General features: G+C 56.5%; 1 protein-coding gene across 7 annotated transcripts in view; it reads left to right on the top strand.

Annotated features, from left to right (window-relative positions):
* Positions 1–16,999, top strand: part of MEF2D (myocyte enhancer factor 2D) — an 82,284-nt gene extending 65,285 nt beyond the window's left edge. For 3 of the 7 annotated variants that reach the window (XM_081340339.1, XM_081340341.1, XM_081340340.1), the window contains 8 exons: positions 2,126–2,263; positions 5,184–5,394; positions 6,146–6,202; positions 8,862–9,052; positions 9,847–9,867; positions 12,084–12,213; positions 15,590–15,737; positions 16,456–16,999. In XM_081340339.1, the coding sequence (XP_081196465.1) occupies positions 2,126–2,263; positions 5,184–5,394; positions 6,146–6,202; positions 8,862–9,052; positions 9,847–9,867; positions 12,084–12,213; positions 15,590–15,737; positions 16,456–16,924 (1,365 nt within the window). In that variant the 3' untranslated portion in view covers positions 16,925–16,999. The remainder of the gene's footprint in view (positions 1–2,125; positions 2,264–5,183; positions 5,395–6,145; positions 6,203–8,861; positions 9,053–9,846; positions 9,868–12,083; positions 12,214–15,589; positions 15,738–16,455) is intronic. The other 4 variants (XM_081340342.1, XM_081340345.1, XM_081340344.1 and 1 more) reach the window with 4 other exon arrangements.
* Positions 17,000–20,067: the final 3,068 nt, after the last annotated feature.

Below are 20,067 nucleotides of genomic sequence, written 5' to 3'. Positions count from 1 at the left end.
ACCTGAGCCACTGCCCTGGGCCTCGGGCGTGCAGGGCAGCCGTGGCCCTCGTCCACCCTCAGCTTCTGGCACAAGGTGCCCTGCTCGTTTGCCAGGGGGGCAGCAAAGGGCTGCAGAAAGATCCTGCTTGGCCCAGTTTTATTTGCAGGGGGGGCAATCCAATGGCAATAAGAAGCAGAGGGAGGATGGAGGAGGAATCATGGGGAGAGCTTAACTATTGCATCCCCCCCCCATCTTCCTTGGCACAAACTTTCTGACTGAGATGGGTGGCCCAGTGTGGGGGTTGGGCTCAGTGAAAGTAGGCCTCAGCAAAAACCTGGTGGTTGGTGGCCATTTTGTGAGGCTGGTGAGGCTTTGCTGCGTTTTCCCCTTTTGATTGCCTTCCCCCCCCCCCCCCGCTTCCTGATCTCTTGGGATGGCTCTTGCTCCCCCGTCCGAGTTCAAGCCTTGGGGTCTTCCCTGAACTTGGGGAGAGGGTGCCTCTTTGTTGCTTACAACCCCCCCACACACACCTCTTGTGTCTTTGTTCACGTGCACACACACACACACACACACATATCCCATTTGCAAAGGACAGGTTTGCAGGATCGTCCTTGCGAGTTGGAGCCGAGATCAGCAGGGGCTGCGCAGTTGCACCCCATGTGGGCCACATCTGGACCACTTTGAGAGGAGCCACGTCCCGTGCTGGCTGCAGTGGCTGAGCCCAGATGGAAGGCTAGGAAGCCGGATGTGGCTGCCGCCTTCTCTGTTTTGTGCTGGTTTTTCAGCGCAGCTGCCAGGCTGGTTATGAACAGGAGTCTTATTTTTATTTTGTTTGTTTGTTTGTTCATTTATTTATTAAATTTATATGCCACGGAGAGGTGCTTCACTCTTTTTGGTGGCTGTGGGAAGGAGCCCTCCTGGCTCTCCTTCCTCCTCCTCTTAAGCTGGCCTTTGGGGCAGCCCCACCCAGGAGAGGCTGCCCCCCTTCCTTGGCTGCTCCAGAGCTGAAAAGGGCATGGGGGGGGGGCTGAGCTGCCCTTCCAGGAGTGGGGAGGGAAGAGGACAGCTGCTCTAAGCCTTGCCTAGTGCCTGAATCACAGCCGGGATTCAGGCCACAGCCGGCCACCTCCTCTGGCTAAAGTTTGGCCCTTTTGGATTCTGGGTCTTTCTCACCTTTTCTTCCTTTCTAAAATTATAATCCCATGAATTAATAATGGTCAGCCACAGTACATACCGGTAGGTGTACATTGGGAAAAAAGTCCCGAGTCTTTTGCCTGGGTCTTTTCTGTTTGGGGCCTGGATTTAATCCAGAAAAAGCTTTTCTTTTTTGCTGAAATGGCCAATCTCTCTCTCTCTCCCTCTCTCTCTCTCTCTCTCTCTCTCTCTCTCTCTCTCTCTCTCTCTCTCTCTCTCTCTCTCTCTCTCTCACACACACACACACACACACACACACACACACACACACACACACACAAACACGGACACCTTTCAATTTCTCATTAGCCCAACAAGAGATCAAGACTTCTCCACAACCTTGCCAGAAGTTGACTTTTAAAAAGAAATGGCAAGTGGGAGCTCCGTAATGGGGTCTAATTGCTTCTGGTATTTTGAAAACACAGTGATTAAGCGTGGCAGAGGAAGACAGCCTTCAAATCAGCTGCCAGGCCTGGAATAAACACGCTGTTTGATGTCCTCGTGACACACATGGGAAGTGTGCAGCCGCTTCTCTGCTGCCTGGGAAGAGGCAGCGGCCGCTCAAGAGCTGCCAGGCAGGATCTCAAGATCCCTCCAGATCTATGGGATCTCTGTCCAGTTCCTTTTTCCCCCTGAAATGGAGTTCTGGGGTTCAGTTATCGTTCAACCTGCCGTTGTCTCCAGGAAGCAGAAGTGCCTCCCGCTGGCCCTGGGCACTCCAGTGACCGCAGGTCGGCCCTGGCCTGAGGTCCACACTGACCCAGCACGAGTGGAATCAGGAGCGGCAGGGAAGGCCCCGGGGGGGGACTGTTGTGTGGCTGAGGGGGGGATGAGGAAAGGAAAGGTTCGTTGGGTTTCCGCTTGAGCCAGTGGCCCCTGGACTCCCGTCCCTGCCCCCTACCGAGGCTGGGCGAGGCCCCACCTGAACGTCTCCCGGTTGTGCTTTCAGACCTTAAGAAAGAAAGGTTTTAATGGTTGTGAGAGTCCCGAGCCCGACGTGGAAGACTCCATTGACCAGAGCCCGCTGACAGAGGAGAAGTACCGCAAAGCCAGTGAGGACCTGGACAACTTTTTCAAGCGCTACGGCGTAAGTAGCCACCCCCAGCCGGCCAGAAACCCCTCACCATCTCTCTCTCTCTCTCTCTCTTTCTCGTTCTCGTTTGTCTGTTGGATTCGACGCCCCCTGCCCACCCCCGGCCTCCCTTCCCCACTGGCTGACAGGTGCTGAACAAGAAGCATAGAGAGGGGGAGAGTCCCGACGGGGAGGACATCTTTACCCTGACACCCCAGACCGAAGAGAAGTATAAAAAGATTGATGAGGAGTTTGATAAAATGATGCAGACTTACAGGCTCACAGTGAGTAATGGGGCAGCCCACTCGCTCTCCTCCGCATGGTAAGGGCGGCTGCCGGACTGTGTGCCCTGCACATCGTGCCAGCCCTGCGCATCCTTGAGTCCTTAACACACGTGTGGACACTTCCCCGACACCCGCTCGCCTGGCCGAGACTTTCCCGTATGCCTAGGGGGAAGCAAGGAGGCCTGGTCCCCTGAGGAGATCAAGAAGGAAGGGATCCTGCCAGGAAAGCAAAGCAGTCCCGCCCTCCATGCTTTCTGACCCAGGTTCCCCCCAGGAGAGAAACAGGGGAGACTGGTGGCCGGTGGCCTGCCCCCACTCCCTCTGGGCATCAGGCCAGACTAGCTTTATTTATTTAGTATTTATTTATTAAACAAATAAATATATATAACCCCCAAAGTCTCACCTATGTGACTCTGGGCACATTTTTTACAAAATGTAAAAAAATCCATCCTGTAATACCCACCCGCTCCCCCCCCAGGGCTTGCCAGCCTTTCTGTCTCCTTCGGTTTGAGGGTCTTGGTGCAAAAACGGCGGCCGGAGACCAGCTGTAAAACAGGCCGTCTTTGCTTCTGGTGGGCAGGAGACCCAAAGGTGGGTCCTTCCCCCCTTTGCGGCCTGAAACTGGCTGGAGAGGAAGCGTCCAGAGCCACCCTGGACAAGGACAGCTGTGGGGCGCCTCATCTGGGGTCCAGGCCTGAGCAAGTGAGGGGCTAGCAGGAGAACGTGGGGCCCGAGCCGGCTCCAGAGGCCGAAGCTGCCGCCCCCTCCAGAGTCACAGATTTGCCCCAGAAGCGCTGAAGGGGGTGAAGATGGAAGCAGTTTGGGAGGTGCACGAGCCTCCTCAGAGAATTAACCCCAACCCTCTGCCTCGCAAACTAGTAACCCAAGCTGTGCCTGGCCAGAGCTTTGGTGTCGTCCGCAGAGCCGGACCCACAGGTTGTGGGCTTCCTTTGCAGCCCCCTTCTCTTCTCTTCCTGCCCCACAGGGTGCAATCTGTTCATGAGGCCAAGAGGAGGCTGGGGGGCAGCTGAAGGCGGAAGAAACGGGGGGCGGGGGAAGCAGAGGTGGCAGCAGACCCCTAGACCCTTCCCTAAAGGAAGTGGCAGGTTCACGGTCCCAAGGCAATGGGGTGTGAAAGACAGTGGGGCCAGGGCTTTTGGCTGAGCCCGGTATGGGGAGAAAGCAGCGCTGCTCTGATTAGATCCCAGAGAGGTCGCTTCCCACAGATTTCGCCAGGCCAGGAACTTCTGGCTGCTCAGCCTGGGGCCCTCCTGATGGAGCAGCTGCCAGTCAAGACCTGCCTTTGCCTGTGGAGAAGGAGCACCCCCAGCAGAGAAGGCCACAGCCTCCAGAAGGGCAGCGGCTGCCTTGCAGGCTGCTCGGCGCATCCTCAAGGGCTGCAGCTTTGCATGCTCACCTACACACCACTGCCCTCCCCCCACCCCCATCAGGGTTTCCCCCACTTTGCCACAATGCAGCGACCCCTGAAAAATTCAAATGCAGCCAGTGTCAAAAGCAAGGCAGGGAAAGTGCTGCGGCCATCTAATAAACAGAGGAATTAAAACCACCGGAATCTTGTAGTGATTTAAACAATGGCTTTAAAGATCTGAAGAATATTCTCAGTTGGCATCGAAAAGATGATGCTGGGGGCACCTGCCAGTTACCCTGGGCAGGAGACGCCTTCCCTGGAGTGGACAGGCACCCGGGAAGCCCAAGGAAGCCCGGGCCTTGGTGTCTTGGCCAAAGCTTCACGAGGGTCTTCTCAGCAACCTGACATCCAAAGCTTTTGACACCAAGGACCCCTGCAGGGACCTCAGAGGGCAGCTAGTCCACCTTCCTGCTGGATTTAGATCTGCACTTAACAGCATTCCTGCAAAAAGTCCTCCCCACCCCTTAAACGGCCCCCCCCCAGGTGTTTCCCAACTGCTAGCGAAGAAGAACAGGATTTCATTTCTTGCCATCCCTCTTGCGTGACCGGCTCCCTTCTCCCATTAACATGCCTGACTCTCTCGCTCCTTTGGAGTTGGGCAGCTTGTAAGCTCATATAAAAATGAACTAATAATTTTAGCCCCGGCTGTCCTGCTTGTTCGTCTCACAAGCTGCTGCCTTTGCCCAAAAGGCGTCTCTGGAGGGGCTGCAGAACGCGGAGGGCTCCTGACCTCCTCGCTGGGTGTGGAGAAGAGTGGTTGTTGCCTTTGTTCTTGCCCAGTTTGTGTCAGACTGAGGCTGCTAACTCCTCCTTACCTGCCTGCTGCCAAGCCAGATTCTCCCTCCCTTTATTTCTCTCTTTGACTTTGGGGATCCTTTTTGCTTGCGGATGAGTTTCACGCCCTCCGTCTGCTTGGTCTGTGGGACGAACACCCAGAGTTGCCCCGCCTGGGGATCTGGGTTGGGTGAACGTCCCTCTGAGGACTGAAGGGGGGCTTTTGTTTGCATCCCCACATTCCGTGTTCACGGCAGCTCCCTGATCTGAGGGCCTGGGAGGCCGGCCGGCCGGCCATTGGTCACTCCCGGATCCCTTGGGATCAAAAGTCTCCGACAGCCTCAGGTTGCTGAGCGGCGGGTCCTGCGAAGCGCAGGGCAGCTGGTGGCGGAGGAGCCTTTCCCCTCGGCTCCCCCTCAGCCTGCTCTCCTGCCCCTTTTCTCTCCAGTCCTCCGTTCCTGCTCCCAACTTTGCCATGCCTGTGACGGTGCCAGTGGCCAGCCAGAACGCCCTGCCCTTCAGCAACCCCGGGGGCTCCCTGGTGACCCCGTCGTTAGTGACTTCCTCCTTGACCGACCCCCGATTGTTGTCCCCGCAACAGCCAGCCCTCCAGCGCAACACCGTCTCCCCGGCGCTCCCGCAGAGGCCGGCCAGTGCAGGTACGGCCCCCTCCCTTCTTCTCCTTGGTGGGTTCCTAGGCAGCCTGAGAGGAATTGGGCCAACCCGAAAGACAAGAGGGAAAGCAAAAAGCATCCGAAGGAGCCTCGTGACGTTCAGCGCCGGGGGCTGACTCTGCAGGCCCTGGGCATCTCAGGAGAGCAACGGGGACGGGGCCCTTCAGCCACGACCTGTACAGGTAGCCCTTGACCTATGACCGTATTGGAGCTTGCCCAGTTTGATCGTAAAGCAGGTCATCCCACGACCAATGCAATTTTATGATCTGTTTTGTGGTGGTCATTAAGCACATCGCCACGGTTGTTAAGGGAATCCACTAAGCAACTGCTGTTAAGTGAACTCATTGTTTACTATAGAGCTTTTGGCCAAAAACTGGAAGTAAATGCTGGTTTTTGGCAAAAAAAATCATAAATTGTAGTCCTGTGTTCGTGGGACATGGCAAACGGCCATAAATGGGGGCAGTTTACAATTCTGGCCATTTTTTTCACACATTGTGGTTGGTCTGGAATGGGAGTCAGGTGTGTCCAGACATGATTTTCACATTTTCACATATGCCCCTTGGGATGCCCGTCTCCGGACATGATTTTGGGAACATGGAGAGGCCCAGCCTGAGGACTTAAGGGAGGTGGTGGTCATTCTGCCATATTCCCCCCCCCGCCTTGGAAAGGGGGGCTTAGAGGAGCCGGGAGGCTCTGGTGGGACCTGTCTGACGCTCGGCCGCTGGCTTCTTCCTAGGGGCGATGCTCGGAGGGGAACTGGGCAACACGAATGGAGCCTGTCCCAGCCCTGTGGGTGAGTAGCCGCAGCAGGGGCAGCCTGGGGGGGCTCAGGAGGCTGCCCCTCTAGAAGGGAAGAGGCTCTGGCGGAGCTCAGGGGTCACATATGCATATGCTCTGAGCCCCCCCCCCGTGGCCTTTGTCCGTACTTCTCCCCCCCCCACCCGGCATGCAATTTTGGCTCCTTCTGCCAGGCAGCTGAGGCCCAAAGCGATGCCTTTTTGGGGTGTCCAAGAAGGAAGGGGGAGCTGGAGACACCAAAGGAGCAAGTCAGTGGGGGGAATTTTGTGTGAGGGAGAACCAGACGATCCCCTCCCCTTCTGCAGATTGGGTTCCCTCTGCCACTAGCCTGAACGTTGAGCAACAATTCCTCATATTGCGTCTGAATGTGTGCTGAGAATTTTATACATACATATTTAGAGGGAGGCTGTCTTAGGTAGCTATAACCCCCCCCCAAAAAAAAATCGAGAGAAGAGGCCACCTTTGAAGGTGCCTGACCTTGTGCTTGGGGGCCTCTCCCCCTTCTAAGAGAAGCCTTGAATCCTAATAAAGGATTTTGCCAGCTGGCAGGTGAAAGTGGCTGAGGCCAGACCTGGCAGAAGAGAGAAAAGCCGCCTTTGGCAGTGGGAAGCTGAGCGGCAGGAAAGCCTCCCTTGCAGGCTCGGCCTCGGGTGGAGCCCAAAACTGGCGGGGTCCAGGCCAGCCAGTTTTTCTGCCCAGGCTTCAGTTGGAGGCTGCATTTTCCTTATTTGTCCCCGCCGGTTTCAAGACCAGCTGTTGCCTAGAATCCTCCCTCAAAGGACGCCCGTTCTGGGTTGCTTCAGAAATATGGCCAGATGCCTATTTTGACCATTCTGCCCTTAATTACAGCGTGTCAGCAGGCAGCATCCTGGACGGCCCAAGCAGTCTTTCACCAGCTCTGCTGTGCCCGGGTGGCTGTGCGTACCCAGCCAGCCACTCTGGGGCTCTGGGGACTCGCCCCTCTCCTGTCTGTGCCAGGTGGGGGGCAGAGAGGAGTGATTCAGCCTGGTGACCCCCTGACCAGTTGGAGCCAACAGGCAGGACGCTGGCCTTGTCTGGCTTCATGAGCAACTTCCTTTGCTCTTTCCGGCCAGGGGGGGCTGCCCTGGATCCCCCCAAAAACCTCTTTTAGCTGAGCCCACGGGAGACTGGTGACCAAAGCAACACAGAAAAATTCTGTAACCAGCTTCAGCACCTTCCTTGATGGCTCTGATGTTTTTGAGCATGCTTGACATGCTAAAAAGTTAGAATGAAAGACAGCAAAGGGCCACAAGGCTCTCCCCAGGAGAGGAGGGGTTTCCGAGGGGGCTGCAGGTCCCAGAAAGAGGCCCTGCTGATTGTGGGGAAAGTGATCGGTCTTAGCCCAGGCCCCCTCCGCCCCTCCCGGCTCCGCTCCGTTCTCCAGAGCAGCCCCCACGTCAGCTGTTGTGAGCGGCTGTTCCAGCTTGCAACTTGGCAAGGTCCCTGAATGTCAGCATTGACGTCACGAAAACATTCCCCTCGTTCCAGGAAATGGGAGCAGGGAGAGCCCTGGGCAGGCTTGCGCGAGACCCGCAGGGCCACTCGGGACCACTGTCTCTGGGCTCTCCTCTCCGGCTGCAGAGGGCCGCAGGGCGCTGGCACTTGGGCACAGTGCCAGGCCAGGCCCAGTCTCCCTCCCACTTTACATAGGAGGTTAAATCTGTGCGCCCCCCCCCCCCACCAAGTTTTGCTGCTTACTCTAAAGCAGCGTTTCTCCACTCTGGCCATTCTAGGATGGGTGAGCTAAAACTCCCAGAATTCCCCAGCCAGGCTGGAGTGGACGTCAGCCAAGTGGCCAAGGTTGAGAAACCCTCCTTTAAAGCTGGTGCCAGGGACTCTGCTGAGCCCGCAACTCCCCTAATTCCTCGGCCGCTTGAAAGCCAACTGGGTGACGGTGCTGTTGGGCAAGTGGGGGCTTCTGCTCTGCGGCTCAGAGGAAGCCACCCAGCCGCTGAGGCTATAAGCAGCCAGGCAACGGCTGGGGCAGGCAGAGGCCTGCGGAGCCAGCACGGGCACCAAGCCCGCTGAAGGGCTTTCCTGGGTGCCTAAAGGATGCCAGGGCAAAGGGATACAGAACGAGCCTTTGGGCAGATGGCAGGTGCCCTTTGCCCCTCGGCAACTGCCGTGCTCTGATGTTGGGGGCTATGAGCCGTGGTGGTGCGGTTCAGCAGTTTGAATCCCACCAGGCTCAAGTCTGACTTGGCCTTCCATCCTTCCGAGATCCGTAAAATGAGGAGCCAGCAACAGGCCGACTCTGTAAACCACCTAGGGAGGGCTGTAAAGCACTATGAGCCTCAGTGCTGATGCCGACCTTGCAGGCACATTGGCACCCCCCAAAGGGAGAGCGCCCTGCCCTGCTGGGTGACCCTGGTTGGTTCTGGGATGGGGCCAGACGGCTCAGAGGGACTTACCAGCTTAGGGCTGGTGGTCCCTGCCCACCCTTTCCATCCAAATCGCCTCCGGAGAGCTCGTGTCTCAGCAAAAGCCGTCTCTGCTCTCTGCTCTCTGCTCCAGGGTGGACCTTCAGAAACCCTGGGCGGCTAAGAAAAGCTGGGCCTATTTCAGGAACATATAATTTGCATTGGTTGCAGTGGAGAAGGGAGACATTCAAGTGGCTTTGTCCTCTCCTGCAGGCAACGGCTACGTCAGCGCCAGGGCCTCCCCGAATCTCCTCCCCGTCTCCAACGGAAACAGTTTAGGCAAGGCCGTCCCAGCAAAGTCACCCCCGCCGCCCCCACACGGCAACCCACTGGCCACGAACATCCGCAAGCCGGACCTGCGTGTCATCACCTCTCAAGGCGGGAAGGGCCTCATGCAGCACCTGGTGAGTCAAGCTGCGGGATCTGAGCGCTGAAAGTGTTCCCGGTCTTCGGTTCGTCTTTCTGAATGCGCAAAGCGTCTGCCTCCTAGTCCAGAGCCCAGTCAGAGGATGCCTCTTTGGGAGCGGAGATGGCCAAGCGATCGTTTGCCAGGCTCTTCGACCCTCTGAAAAGAGGAAATGGGGCGGGGCTTGCCGACATTGATGCCCCAGTCCAGTCTTTATCAGCTGCCCTAAAGAAGATGCCCCCCCCCAACCTTTTGTGGGAACAACCTCTTGGCAGGCAAAATTTTCTTTTCTTCTGATTTGTTTTAAAGATACAGAAGTCGCACTTTGGCTTCCCGGTCACCGAAAGCTCCCCTTTGGTCCAGCAAAATTATTTTAATCTGTTTGTCTATCTGATTAATGGCATTGATCTGCAAGATGACATCGGTTTGCACTGCTGGCTAGAGAATTCTGGGAGTTGAAGTCCATAGGTCTTAAAGTTGCCAAGGTTGGACACCTCTGTCCTACACGCTTTGTCAAAGGGGTTGATACAGTGTCCACGAGGGGGCCTTGGGCAGAGTTCGCCTAGGTGCAGCCAGGCGATTCCAAAATTAAGGTGACTATTTCCTGCATTGGTGTTTTCCATCTGGAGGTTCCCCAGGCTTAAAAAAAATAATAATAAGTGAATTAGCACAGAAGTGACTTTTTGTGATCCGCAAATGAAACAGGATTCTCAATGAATGTGAGAAGCAATATCAGAATTAGGAATTAAATGTAATAAGTTTCCTTTGCTTTCATTTTTATTCTGTATCCAGACGGACGATCAGTTGGATCTGGTAAGTTATGCATGGGTGTGCCTCTGTGTGTGTGTGTGTGTGTGTGTGTGTGTGTGTGCATACACAAGGATCTTTTGGCAACCGCTGTCCTAGAATGGCAAGTTGGATGTTGGGGGTCTCCTAGAGAAAACAGGGGTTTCTACACTGGCTTTTGACCTCTTCTGAGGGGTTTGGGGGTGCATGCTTGCCAACTGCATAAATTGCCTGTCTCCACCCCCCCCACCACCCCCCCCAGCATTGGCAGCTCTCAGCCTGACAGGCTCCTCTTTGGGCCAGATCGGCCTCTCTCTTGCCCTTCCTTGGTGAGAACTGGCCCCAAATCCTCCCCCCCACGCAGCACCCCCTTGTTGCATGCTCCATCGGGTTCCTTTGGGTGCTGCCATCGAGTGAGAGGCGGGGGCTGCCTCTCTTCCCTGCCCCCGGGGGGGTGCCATGGCTCCCCCAGCACTGAGGAGCAGGCTGGGTTTTCTCACTAACGGAGCCCAGTGAGCCCACGGTGGATGTGCCCCTCTGAGCCTCTGTCACACCCTGTGCCCACATCCCTAGAAGAGAGCTTGGCACACTGCTGGGCTGCCGATGGAGGCAGCCCAGGCTAAGAGCCGGAGCGCTGCTTCCTGGGGACCCCCAAATTGTTTTGGAAGAGGTTCAGCGCCCCCCTCTGAAGCAAGATTCTCATCACAGAGGAAGCAGAGCAGAAATGGAGGCAAAGGTGCCCCGGGGGAGGGGTGGTTGCTTTGCTTTCCTGAGCGAGCAGCCATTGTCCTCGCCACACCCAGCCCAGGCACTGCTGAGGGGGCTTTTCCTTTACCCCCTCGAGCACTGGGGGGCTCTGGTGTCCCTTGAGAGGGAAGGAGGAGGGCTCAAGGCCAGGCATGGGGGGGGGGTGTCTCCCTCTTCCCCCTGTGCTGTTGGTCCTGGAAGAAGGTTGGTTATTGCTCACATGGGAGAAGTCCACACTCAACCTTGGGCTCACACACACACACATACACACACACACACACACACACACACACACTGGATTGTTGTAGAAATTTCCAAAGGGAGGGAAGAAGGTCTGCACTTGTGGGCATTACTGGTAGGAAGAGAAATTGGGGGGAAATGCAATAACATTTTGTTGCTGCATAAATAACACGCATTGCGTGTCCTTTGGGATAAATGAGAGGATTGTAGGGAATTGGGTCTTTCTCTGAGGACGCCTCCTCAGTTGCCCCTGCCCCACCTCTCAGCCGGGGGGCCCTTGGTGTGGAGGATCAGTAGACAGAAGATGCTCTGAGGGTCAAGGAGGGGTCCAGAGAGGGGGCAAGCTGGGCTGGGCTTCTGGACACGAGGAGGAGGAGGAGGAGGAGGAAGGCAGCTCCGTCTGGGTGTTGAAAGCCAGCCCCTCTCCCACTGCTTAGGGGTGGGGGGATACTCTCCACCTTCCCCTTCTTGGCTGCTTTGGCCAAGATGCTTCTTTCTCTTAGCTAAACTGGGCTAAGACGTTTGGCTCAGCACGTCTGGATCCTGCCATTCTCCTGGCAGGAGGGAAGCCCAAACGAGGTCTGGAGCGGCCTTTTATTAGTCCAGCTTTAGGTCTCTATCTGGGGAGAGCCAGACGTTTCTTCGTGTTGCCCGAGAGCTCAGGAGGGCAGGGCGTCTCCCCCCTTTTCCGGAGGAGCCAGGGAGCTTTGAGGTTGGCAGAGTTGGCACCTTGTGGGGTTGAATGGGCAAGACAACATGGGGGGGGTTCAAGCTGTGAGAGGTGCAGTTTGCCATGTGCCTGAGCCATGTGTGGCCATGGTGAACCACAGAGCCTCCACGAGCAATTCAAGAGGACCCCCAGGGCTGCAGTTGGTGGTGTTCACAGCTCCATTCTGCTCTCCTCGGCCCAGTGCTGAGCAAGGGCGAAGCGTCTGCAGAGCCCAGATCTACTGCCCTGGCCCTGGGCTGCACCTGGCCCTGCTCACTCAGCCATGACCCACGGAGGGCCTGGGGGAGGGGAGAAAGAAGCACGAAGGGGGGGAGAGACCTCCGTCCTCAGGATGGCCCATTGGGAGGAATGGCACCCAGTAGCCACGAGGACCACTGGCTTTCCTTGCTGTCCTTGGCACGAGGCTCCCATGCGAGGGACTTCCCCGTGGGGCCAAGGTCCGAGAGCCCCTTCTCTGAACACCCACCCCCTCCTCCTCCTCCTCCTCCTCTTTCAGCTTCCCTGTCTCGTTCTTTCTCTCCCTTAGCAGAACGCCCAAAGACTCGTGGTGTCTCAAGCCACACATTCTTTGACCACGCCGGTCGTTTCGGTGGCCACGCCCAGCCTGCTGACCCAGGGGCTGCCCTTCTCAGCGATGCCCACGGCGTACAACACAGGTGAGACCCGGGAAAAGGGGCATTCTCTCCTCTGGCTCCAGTGGCCCCTGTCCTCTAGGAAGCGAGGCGGGAGCAGGGGCCCTCTCTGGAAAGCAGGCACGATGCCGCCTGAGTGGGGCGTTGCAGCTGGAGAACCTCAGCCAGGATCAAGCGTCATGTGACTAAGGGGCATCTCTGGAAATCCTCCGTCATCCGGGTCATGGTTGTCCCAAAGGAGCTTCTCCGAAGGCCACTTTCCTTTTCCTTGAAGGCGTTTCGCTTCTCATCAATTCCGAAGAAGCTTCTTGGATGAGAAGCCAAACCTCTCCAAGAAAAAAACAAAGGAAGTCCCGTCATTAAGGGACCGACGGCCGGCCTTGCAGTTTCCGGCCATCCAAAGGCTTAGAAGCAAGCAGGGGAAGACTTTTTCCAGAAAAGGGCGGGGGGGGGGGAACAGGTGCCTTAAGCATCTTCAAGGCCACTTTGCCTTTTAGCAATCCAATGTTTGGGCTCCCTCCATTCTGGGAGAGATTTGAGGGGCCTTTCCATGGAAAGCACAGCAGGCCCAGCCGCAGCCGGGGAGCCTGGCAAGGGGCTATTGCCGAAAACGAGAGGAAGGCCCACCTGGCTCAGGGCGAGGCTGCCTTTCAGAGGACACGAGGAAAGGGAGGCCCCTCCGAGGGGTTTGGGGGAAGGGAAGCTCTGCGGCTGGCTGGGAAGGCCTGGGACCAGCCCGAGAGACCGGGCCTTCAGTGGCCACCTGGAGCGAGAGGCGCCTTCCCCAGCTGTGAGTCACTTGCCTTCCGAGTGTGAACACCTTGCTCCCTCCGGCCTGCCTGCCTGGGGAGGCCGTTAATAGGGTTGAGCCTTGTGTCATTCGGTTTCACATAGCACTGCAATCTGCTCACCCTTCCAGCCGCCCCCCCCCCCCACCCCCAGGCGTTGGGAGAGGATCCTCTGCCAAACAGACCAGTGACTCAGCCCCTCTCTGGCTGGGGGAGGAGGGTCTTCTCCTGCGCTGGCAGGCTCTGGACCTGAAAAGCCCCCAGGCTGCACCTCTGCCCTCTGGCTGCATTTCGCTGCAATGCCGTCAGTCGAGAAGGAGAGGTAGCAGAGAATTCTCGGCTCAGTCTTGACTTTTTGGAGCATTAGACGGGGTGTGTGTGTGTGTGTGTGTGTGTGTGTGTGTGTGTATCAGAAACTGCAGACTCCCCCAAAGAGAAGGGGTGAGGTGGGAGGTCCCAACTAAGAGGCCCCCACTATTCAGATGGCCTTGGATCAGCATTCAACCCAGAGAAACCCTGGCCGGCCAGCCGAAACTTCTTCAACGATGCGGCTTCTCTGGAGAAGAGGGGGTTTCCTTCACCCCTTGGCTGGGACCCTTCCCCTCTCCCGTGGGGAGCCCCGCCAAAGACAGTCTCCGGCTGGGCTGCTGCTGCCACCCAGGAGTTTCAAGGTGGGAAGGGAAACTTTGGGTGTCGAAATTCATGTAACGCGATGACAGGTCTGTGGCACGGAGAGTCTTCCCGCCCCGCAGCAGGCTGGGTGTGTAATAGATTGTGAAAAATTAGTTATGCAGAAAAACAGGCCCAAACTCCCTCCTCCCCCCCCCAGAGCCTCTCTTCCTCGGTTGGCGGTGGCTCGGGGGAATATATTCTTCGGGCAGAAAAGAGAAGCGCCGCCTTCTTTGCGTTCTGTAGCTCTCCTGGCCGCCTGTCCGTCCCTTCGCTTTGAGGAAACTGGCCGGTTCCTTTGCGTCTCTCTGGGATTCTCCCGTCTGGAGTTCGGCTTTATCTCGCTTTCCAGCAAAAAGGCTCCTCTTTTCTGCTACATCTGCAACACGTAGTAGAATCCTAGGTGTGGAAGGGACCTTGGAGGTCATCTAGTCCTAATAAGATCTCCGTGCAGTGGGGCCAGCTCCTGTTCTGTGCCCCATAAGATAAATAGAGGAAGAGGTTCCACTTTGGTGCTAGCCACGGGACCACGGAGAATGCCAGGAAACGGAGACCGGCACCTCCCCCAAGAGTCAGACAGGGAAACCTCCACCTGGATCCCCCGGGGTGACCAGTTTGCAGCTGGTACTTGGAAAACGTCTCTGGGGAGGGGGCGCAGCTGCTGGACTGGAAGGAATTGGGGGCTGCGAGCAGTTCAGGCTGCTAGCAGGATTGGCCAAATGCCGGTTCCTGCTTCTCCAAAGGGCGCCTTGTGTCTCCCGCTGCTTTGATAACGTGCAGGATCCAAGAGCTCGGCTGGTTCTCCGGGCGGGTGGTAGTGACGATGGCGTGTGCGCACACACAGACACAGACACAGACACACACAGACACACACACACAGAGACCCCAGGGCTGCAAGGGAGGCCAAGAGGGTGCCAAGGGCGCCATCTAGCGGCCTGTCATTTGGAAAACTAGTTCCCAACCTTGGCAACTTTAAGCTTCTGCTTAGACCAGGGCTAGGCAATCGTGGCTCTTTTATGACTCGTGGACTTCAACTCAGCTGGCTGGCTCAGGAATTCTGGGAGTTGAAGTCCACGAGTCATAAAAGAGCCACAGTTGCCTACCCCTGGCTTAGACGTAAGACTTCAACTCCCAGAATTCCCCAGCCAGCCCAGCTGGGGATCCAGCGAAGACAAGCTGCTGGGTGTCTGCTGATGAATATATTTCTTGGATTTGGATTCTTTCTCTTATTTCTTCCTTTATTTAATTGATTCAATTTGTGTGCCACCAGATTCCCAATGATCCTGGGCAGCTCACAAAACGAGGGAAATTCAGTAATACTTATTTTAAAAAATTAAACAGGTTGGATAGGAATAAAGCGAAGGGCCTTCATCCTCCCTCACCAAAGGCCTGGGACAAAAACCAAGTCTTCAAGCCCCTTTGAAACAATAGCAGGGTGGGGGCTGCCCACAACTGGGGGGAAAGCCTCATTGGAAGCATACTTCCAGGGTCTCCACGGATGGCACCGTTTAATCAGAAGAACTTGGAGCACGCCAACCTGGCCAAAATTGAACCAAAGGGCAGATATTATGGTAGGCAGGGGTCCTTCAACTAGGCCGGGGGTAGGCAACCTCGGCTCTTTTATGACTCATGGACTTCAACTCCCAGAATTCCTGAGTCAGCTATGCTGACTCAGGAATTCTGGGAGTTGAAGTCCATGAGTCATAAAAGAGCCGAGGTTGCCTACCCCTGAACTAGGCAGACCCTGTGGTAACTGGCACCTCGAATTGCACCCAGAAGCAAACGGCCAAGAAGTGCAATCCATCCTGGGCCAGTTTTGGAATTTCTGGGCAGCCTTCAAGGGCAGCTCCTTATAGGAGCATCTTGCAGTAGTCCAGCTGTGCAGACAGGGCGTGAGCCGGCGGAGTGGGAGTGCTTGGCCTGACCTTTCTGCTTCCTTCCAGACTACCAGCTGAGCAGTGTGGAGCTCTCTTCCCTCCCGGCCTTCAGCTCGCCCACCAGCCTGTCTCTGGGCAGCCTCTCCGCCTGGCAGCCACAACCACAACAGCTGCAGCCGCCCCCACACGTCCCGGCCTCCCTCAGCAGCTTAATGTAAGTGGCTCCTCTGGGCCAGCAGGGCAGGGCGGCTCCTGCAGAACGTGGTCTCGGCTGAGGTGGGGCGGAGGGTTATTTTAAGGTAATGCCTTGAACGGGGTTTGGGAATATTTCAGACCTGCCTTCCTTTGCTATTTTAGCTGGGTGGAGGAGGGAGGGAGGGAGGGGAGAAATGAGGCAAGAGGAAAAGAAGCAGGAAGGAGGGAGGGAGGGAGGGAGGGAGGGAAAGATGAAGGAAGAGGAAAAAAGAAGAATATTACTAGATATTCTCAGTGAATTGCAAAAGCCTGTGAAAATAGACAAGCCAGGCTCCCCTTTCTCTGGAATTGGCTAAAATCATTGCCTCTGGAAACCAGGATGCAGGTTTTCCAGGTCGCTCCTCTGTAGGGAGGGGAAGGGCGGTGTGCAGCCATGTGGTGTGACGGTCCACAACACAACACAGAGCCTGCCTGTTGAACCTGCACCTCCACTCCCAGCAGAAACTCCTTTCCCCTCAAGGGCGCCTGGTTTGGCAGGCAAATTAGTGGGTTGCAGGTCGTCCTCAACTTATGGCCAGTCAAAATTATAATAGACCCCCCCAGTTCTGAACTTCCAATGGGCACCCCTCCCCCCCACACACACACATCGCTGCATTTTGAGCACTCAGCAACTGGCCTCTGTTTGTGGCTGGTTGCCGTTTTCCAGTCACATGACCACCGTTTGACATTTTTGCCAGAAACTCGGTTTCCAGCAGATGGGGAGGAAGCCATCTCGGAGCCCGGCCCTGCCTTCCTCGCCACCTGGCCCAGCCAGGTTTCTGCCCCTCACCCCCTTCTCCTCTCTCTGCCAGACAAGGAAGCCGTCTGCCGCACGCCGCCACCGCCTCCATCTCCGCCGCCACCTTGACAGTCAACACCAGCCCCAGCATCAGCATCAAGTCGGAGCCCGTCTCACCTAGCCGGGAGCGCAACAGTGGCACCCCGCTCTCCTCCTCTTCCTTCCCCCACCAGGCCCGCCACGAGCCCAGCGGACGCTCGCCCGTGGACAGTCTCAGCAGCGCCAGCTCCTACGAGGGCCCCCCCGAGCGGGAGGAGCCCTCCCGGCCCGACTTTGGCTCCTCTCTTGGGCTGCTGAGACCCAGCGCCGAGGCCGAGGGGGAGAACCCCTCCATCAAACGCATGCGCTTGGACGCCTGGGCCACGTAACTGCCCCCCACGTGGCCCCCTCTTTCCTGCAGGGGGCTCTCAGCTCCGCCCATAGTTGTGTTGGGGGGAGTGGAAAAGGAGGAGGGAGGGGGGAGGGGAGGCATGGGGAGGGGGAGGGGCTTATTATCAACTGCCTGAAAAATAGCTTTAGGATTTTGTAGGCATCTGTTCTAGAACAAAAAGGCCGCCAGGATCTTCCAAGAAACGGCCTCCCTGAGTGGCAGCCACCTCTTGGCCTGGACTGCAGTCATGGCGAACCTTTTAGAGACCGAGTGCCCAAACGGCAACCCCAAACCCACTTATGCGTCGTCGGGTGCCGGGTGGGCATGGCCCATTGGGTGGGCGGGCTGCGGTGGTCACGGCAGACAGGGTGGGACTAAAAAGTTAAATCCATCAATTCCAACTTTGCGAGATCTTCTTTTTCCCCCGAGAGAAGTTGAAATTGATTGATTGAACCTTTTTTTTTTTTGCACACGGCGGCGGAGGCCTAAAGCGAAAAGGGTTTATAAAACCCAGCTTGAAGGCCCAGGACTGAGGCGACGGCACGCGTTCCCACAGAGAGGGCTCTGTGGGCCACCTGTGGCACGCGTGCCCTAGGTTTGCCACCATGGGCCTACGGTCTCCGGCGATGGCTGGCTCTGCAAGAGGGTCGGGGTGGGGACGGGGTGGAGGTCCCCCTTTGGCCGTTTCTCGTCCTGATTGAAAGAGGAGAGTGCCTTTGGTTGTCCCCGCGGCTAAGAGAGGAGACGGCAGGTTTGTGGCCCAGCATGAGATGGAGCCAGGGTTTCCTCCCAAGCGGTGGCTTTAAGCCAGGAGAGAAACGTGCTGGGGAAGCAGCTCTTCTGCTCTCAGTTGGAATTGGCTTGGAGAAGGCTGGAGAAATGCAATAGCTTTTGAGGATGAGGGAACTTCCTCACTTTGGATAGTCTGGGGCACAGGGTTTTTTCCTTGGATGAAATAGGGAGGCACCCCTTATTTGCTTTCCCTGCCTGTCCTGCCCTGGTCAGCTGGGCGCAGGCAGCTCCCTTCTGTGGGAGGGAGGCCCATGTTGCACGGCAGCACAAGAGAGCCTGTTGTGACTGTGCCCGGAGACAGCCGGGCAGCCGCGAGAGGCATTGGCAGGGGGGGGAGAGTTGGCGGGGCAATTGGTCAGTGATGCCATGGTGGGGGGGGCACATTGCCTGGAGGGATGAAAACTGCAGGGCTGGCTTGGGGAGGGGGAGCCGTTGGGACCCCCTTTCACACACTGCACGGTTCACACTAGGGAGGCTGCAGCTGCTGGAGCTTTGCCTGCTATGCTCCCTTCTTAGTCCAGTGAAAGAAGGCTCCCTTTGTTTTCCTGCTGAGTCAGCGAGTGGGTCAAAGTGGTCCGCTTAAGCCCAGCGTGAAAAGGAGAAGAAAGAGGGTGGAGAGCCACTGAGCCGTCTCAGCCAGCAGGGGGGGACCTGGTGCTCCCAGAGAAACGGGCCTGCTCTAGGGTGAAGGGAGGGAGAGGAATGTGGCCTCAGTATTTCTGTGAAAAAAATCCTAAAAAAAACGTGCTGCCTTTCATTCAGGGGCATCCTTTTCCTTAAGTCTCTCCGCTCATCACCTAGCTGATTTTCTCCGTTCGGACGTTTAAGTGGAAACCGTGCGATGTGTGAAGGGGTGCTGGGCCCTTCCCTGCTCCCCCCCCCCCCGCAAGCTGGCTTCCTCCCTGCTCACCTCCCCAGCTGGCACCTGGGCTACTTCTGAGTAGACCTGGATAGGATTGTGCTGCCCGCTCTTCCCCACCCCCGTCTGGGGCCCGTGGGAGAGGGCTTTCCTTCCGGCCCCCTTAACCTCTGCAGGACCCTGGGTCCCCCTGCTGGGACTGGAGGCGGGGAGGGGAGGGCCGTTCGTTGTTCGCTCAGGAATCTTGCATTCGTTGTCGAAGGGCTGTTGGGAAGCTCCCGAGGGGGAATCGCCCCCCCCAAAGGACAGAGTTTAGTTCCAAGTGGAAGCACCCAATCTTGGTTTGTACATCATTGCTTTTGGTTCATCTTGATTTGCCTTCATTTGTGGCCAGGGAGGCTTGTTCGGATTCCGACGGGGTTGGTCGACAGGATGGGAGCAGAGCCGGAGCCCCCAAGCCCTGTGGGGGGCCCTTAGCCTGGCTTTCGTGTGGGTTTCTTCCATCCGTCCTTTCACCCACCCCCACCACCCCCAACCGCCCCCACTTCGTCTAGGTGTTGAATTATTTCCCTTTTGCCTGGAGCTGCCGGGCAGGAGGGCAGAGCGGTTCCGTCTGCCCAAGGCCAGGCTTGGCCTCAGAGCCCTGGGCAGCCAAGTGGGTGGGGCAGGGGCAGGGCTCCTTCGGCTTGTGTGAAGGTTGAGTTGAAGCCAATGAATGTGATGAGCTCCACTCTGTCACACAAAGAGTGACACGCTGCCCTGGGGAGGGGGGAGGGAGGGAGGCGTGTGGCTTTTGCGCAGGGCTTCTGGGGGGCGGGAGGCGAGGGTGAGCCTCATTGCACTATTCTTGGGTGCAGAAAACGGGTTTGGCCTCTCGGCTGACTGCCTGGAGCCTCCGGTCACCAGCAGCAGCCAGGGGTTGGGGAGGGGGGGCAGCATGTCCAAAGAAGGGGCCGGAGAAGGTCCGGCCTGGTTCAGCCACGGGGGGGGGGGCATTTGAAGAAGCCCAGAATTCTTCCTTTGCTTCTGTCCATCTGAGATCCCCTCCACCCATCCTTTCACTGAGGGGTCTCGCAGCCCCTCTCTTTCTCCTCCACCTCCTTATTTTTTGAAAGACAAGCAAAAGAATGACAATCTACAAAATCAACCCCCTTGTTTGTATTTCTATAAATATATTTCTCGAGAGCTTTTAATTTTATTTCTCGTGTTCATCTGTACTGTTGACAGTTACATTGTGTATAATTTTTTTAATTTCAAAAAATGGCATTTGTATAGGGTTTTAGTTTTAAAGTTATCTATATATAAATATAAATATATATTATATATTTTCCATTTTTAAAAGGGGGTGTTGCAACGAAACACAAAATTGCACGATTTAAAATGACTTTAGTTGAAAATGCTGCAGTTTTTAGAGATGTGGGGGAAATGGAGCTTATTTATTCTCAAAGGCTACAAAAAGTGTACAATGCATGAGAGAAAACATTTACAAA

The sequence above is a fragment of the Vipera berus genome (genome assembly GCF_964194415.1).
Source record: "Vipera berus genome assembly, chromosome: 16".
Classification (NCBI taxonomy): Eukaryota; Metazoa; Chordata; class Lepidosauria; order Squamata; family Viperidae; genus Vipera; species Vipera berus.
Note: the sequence above shows the minus strand (reverse complement) of the source record. Positions and strands in the feature narration are given on the sequence as shown.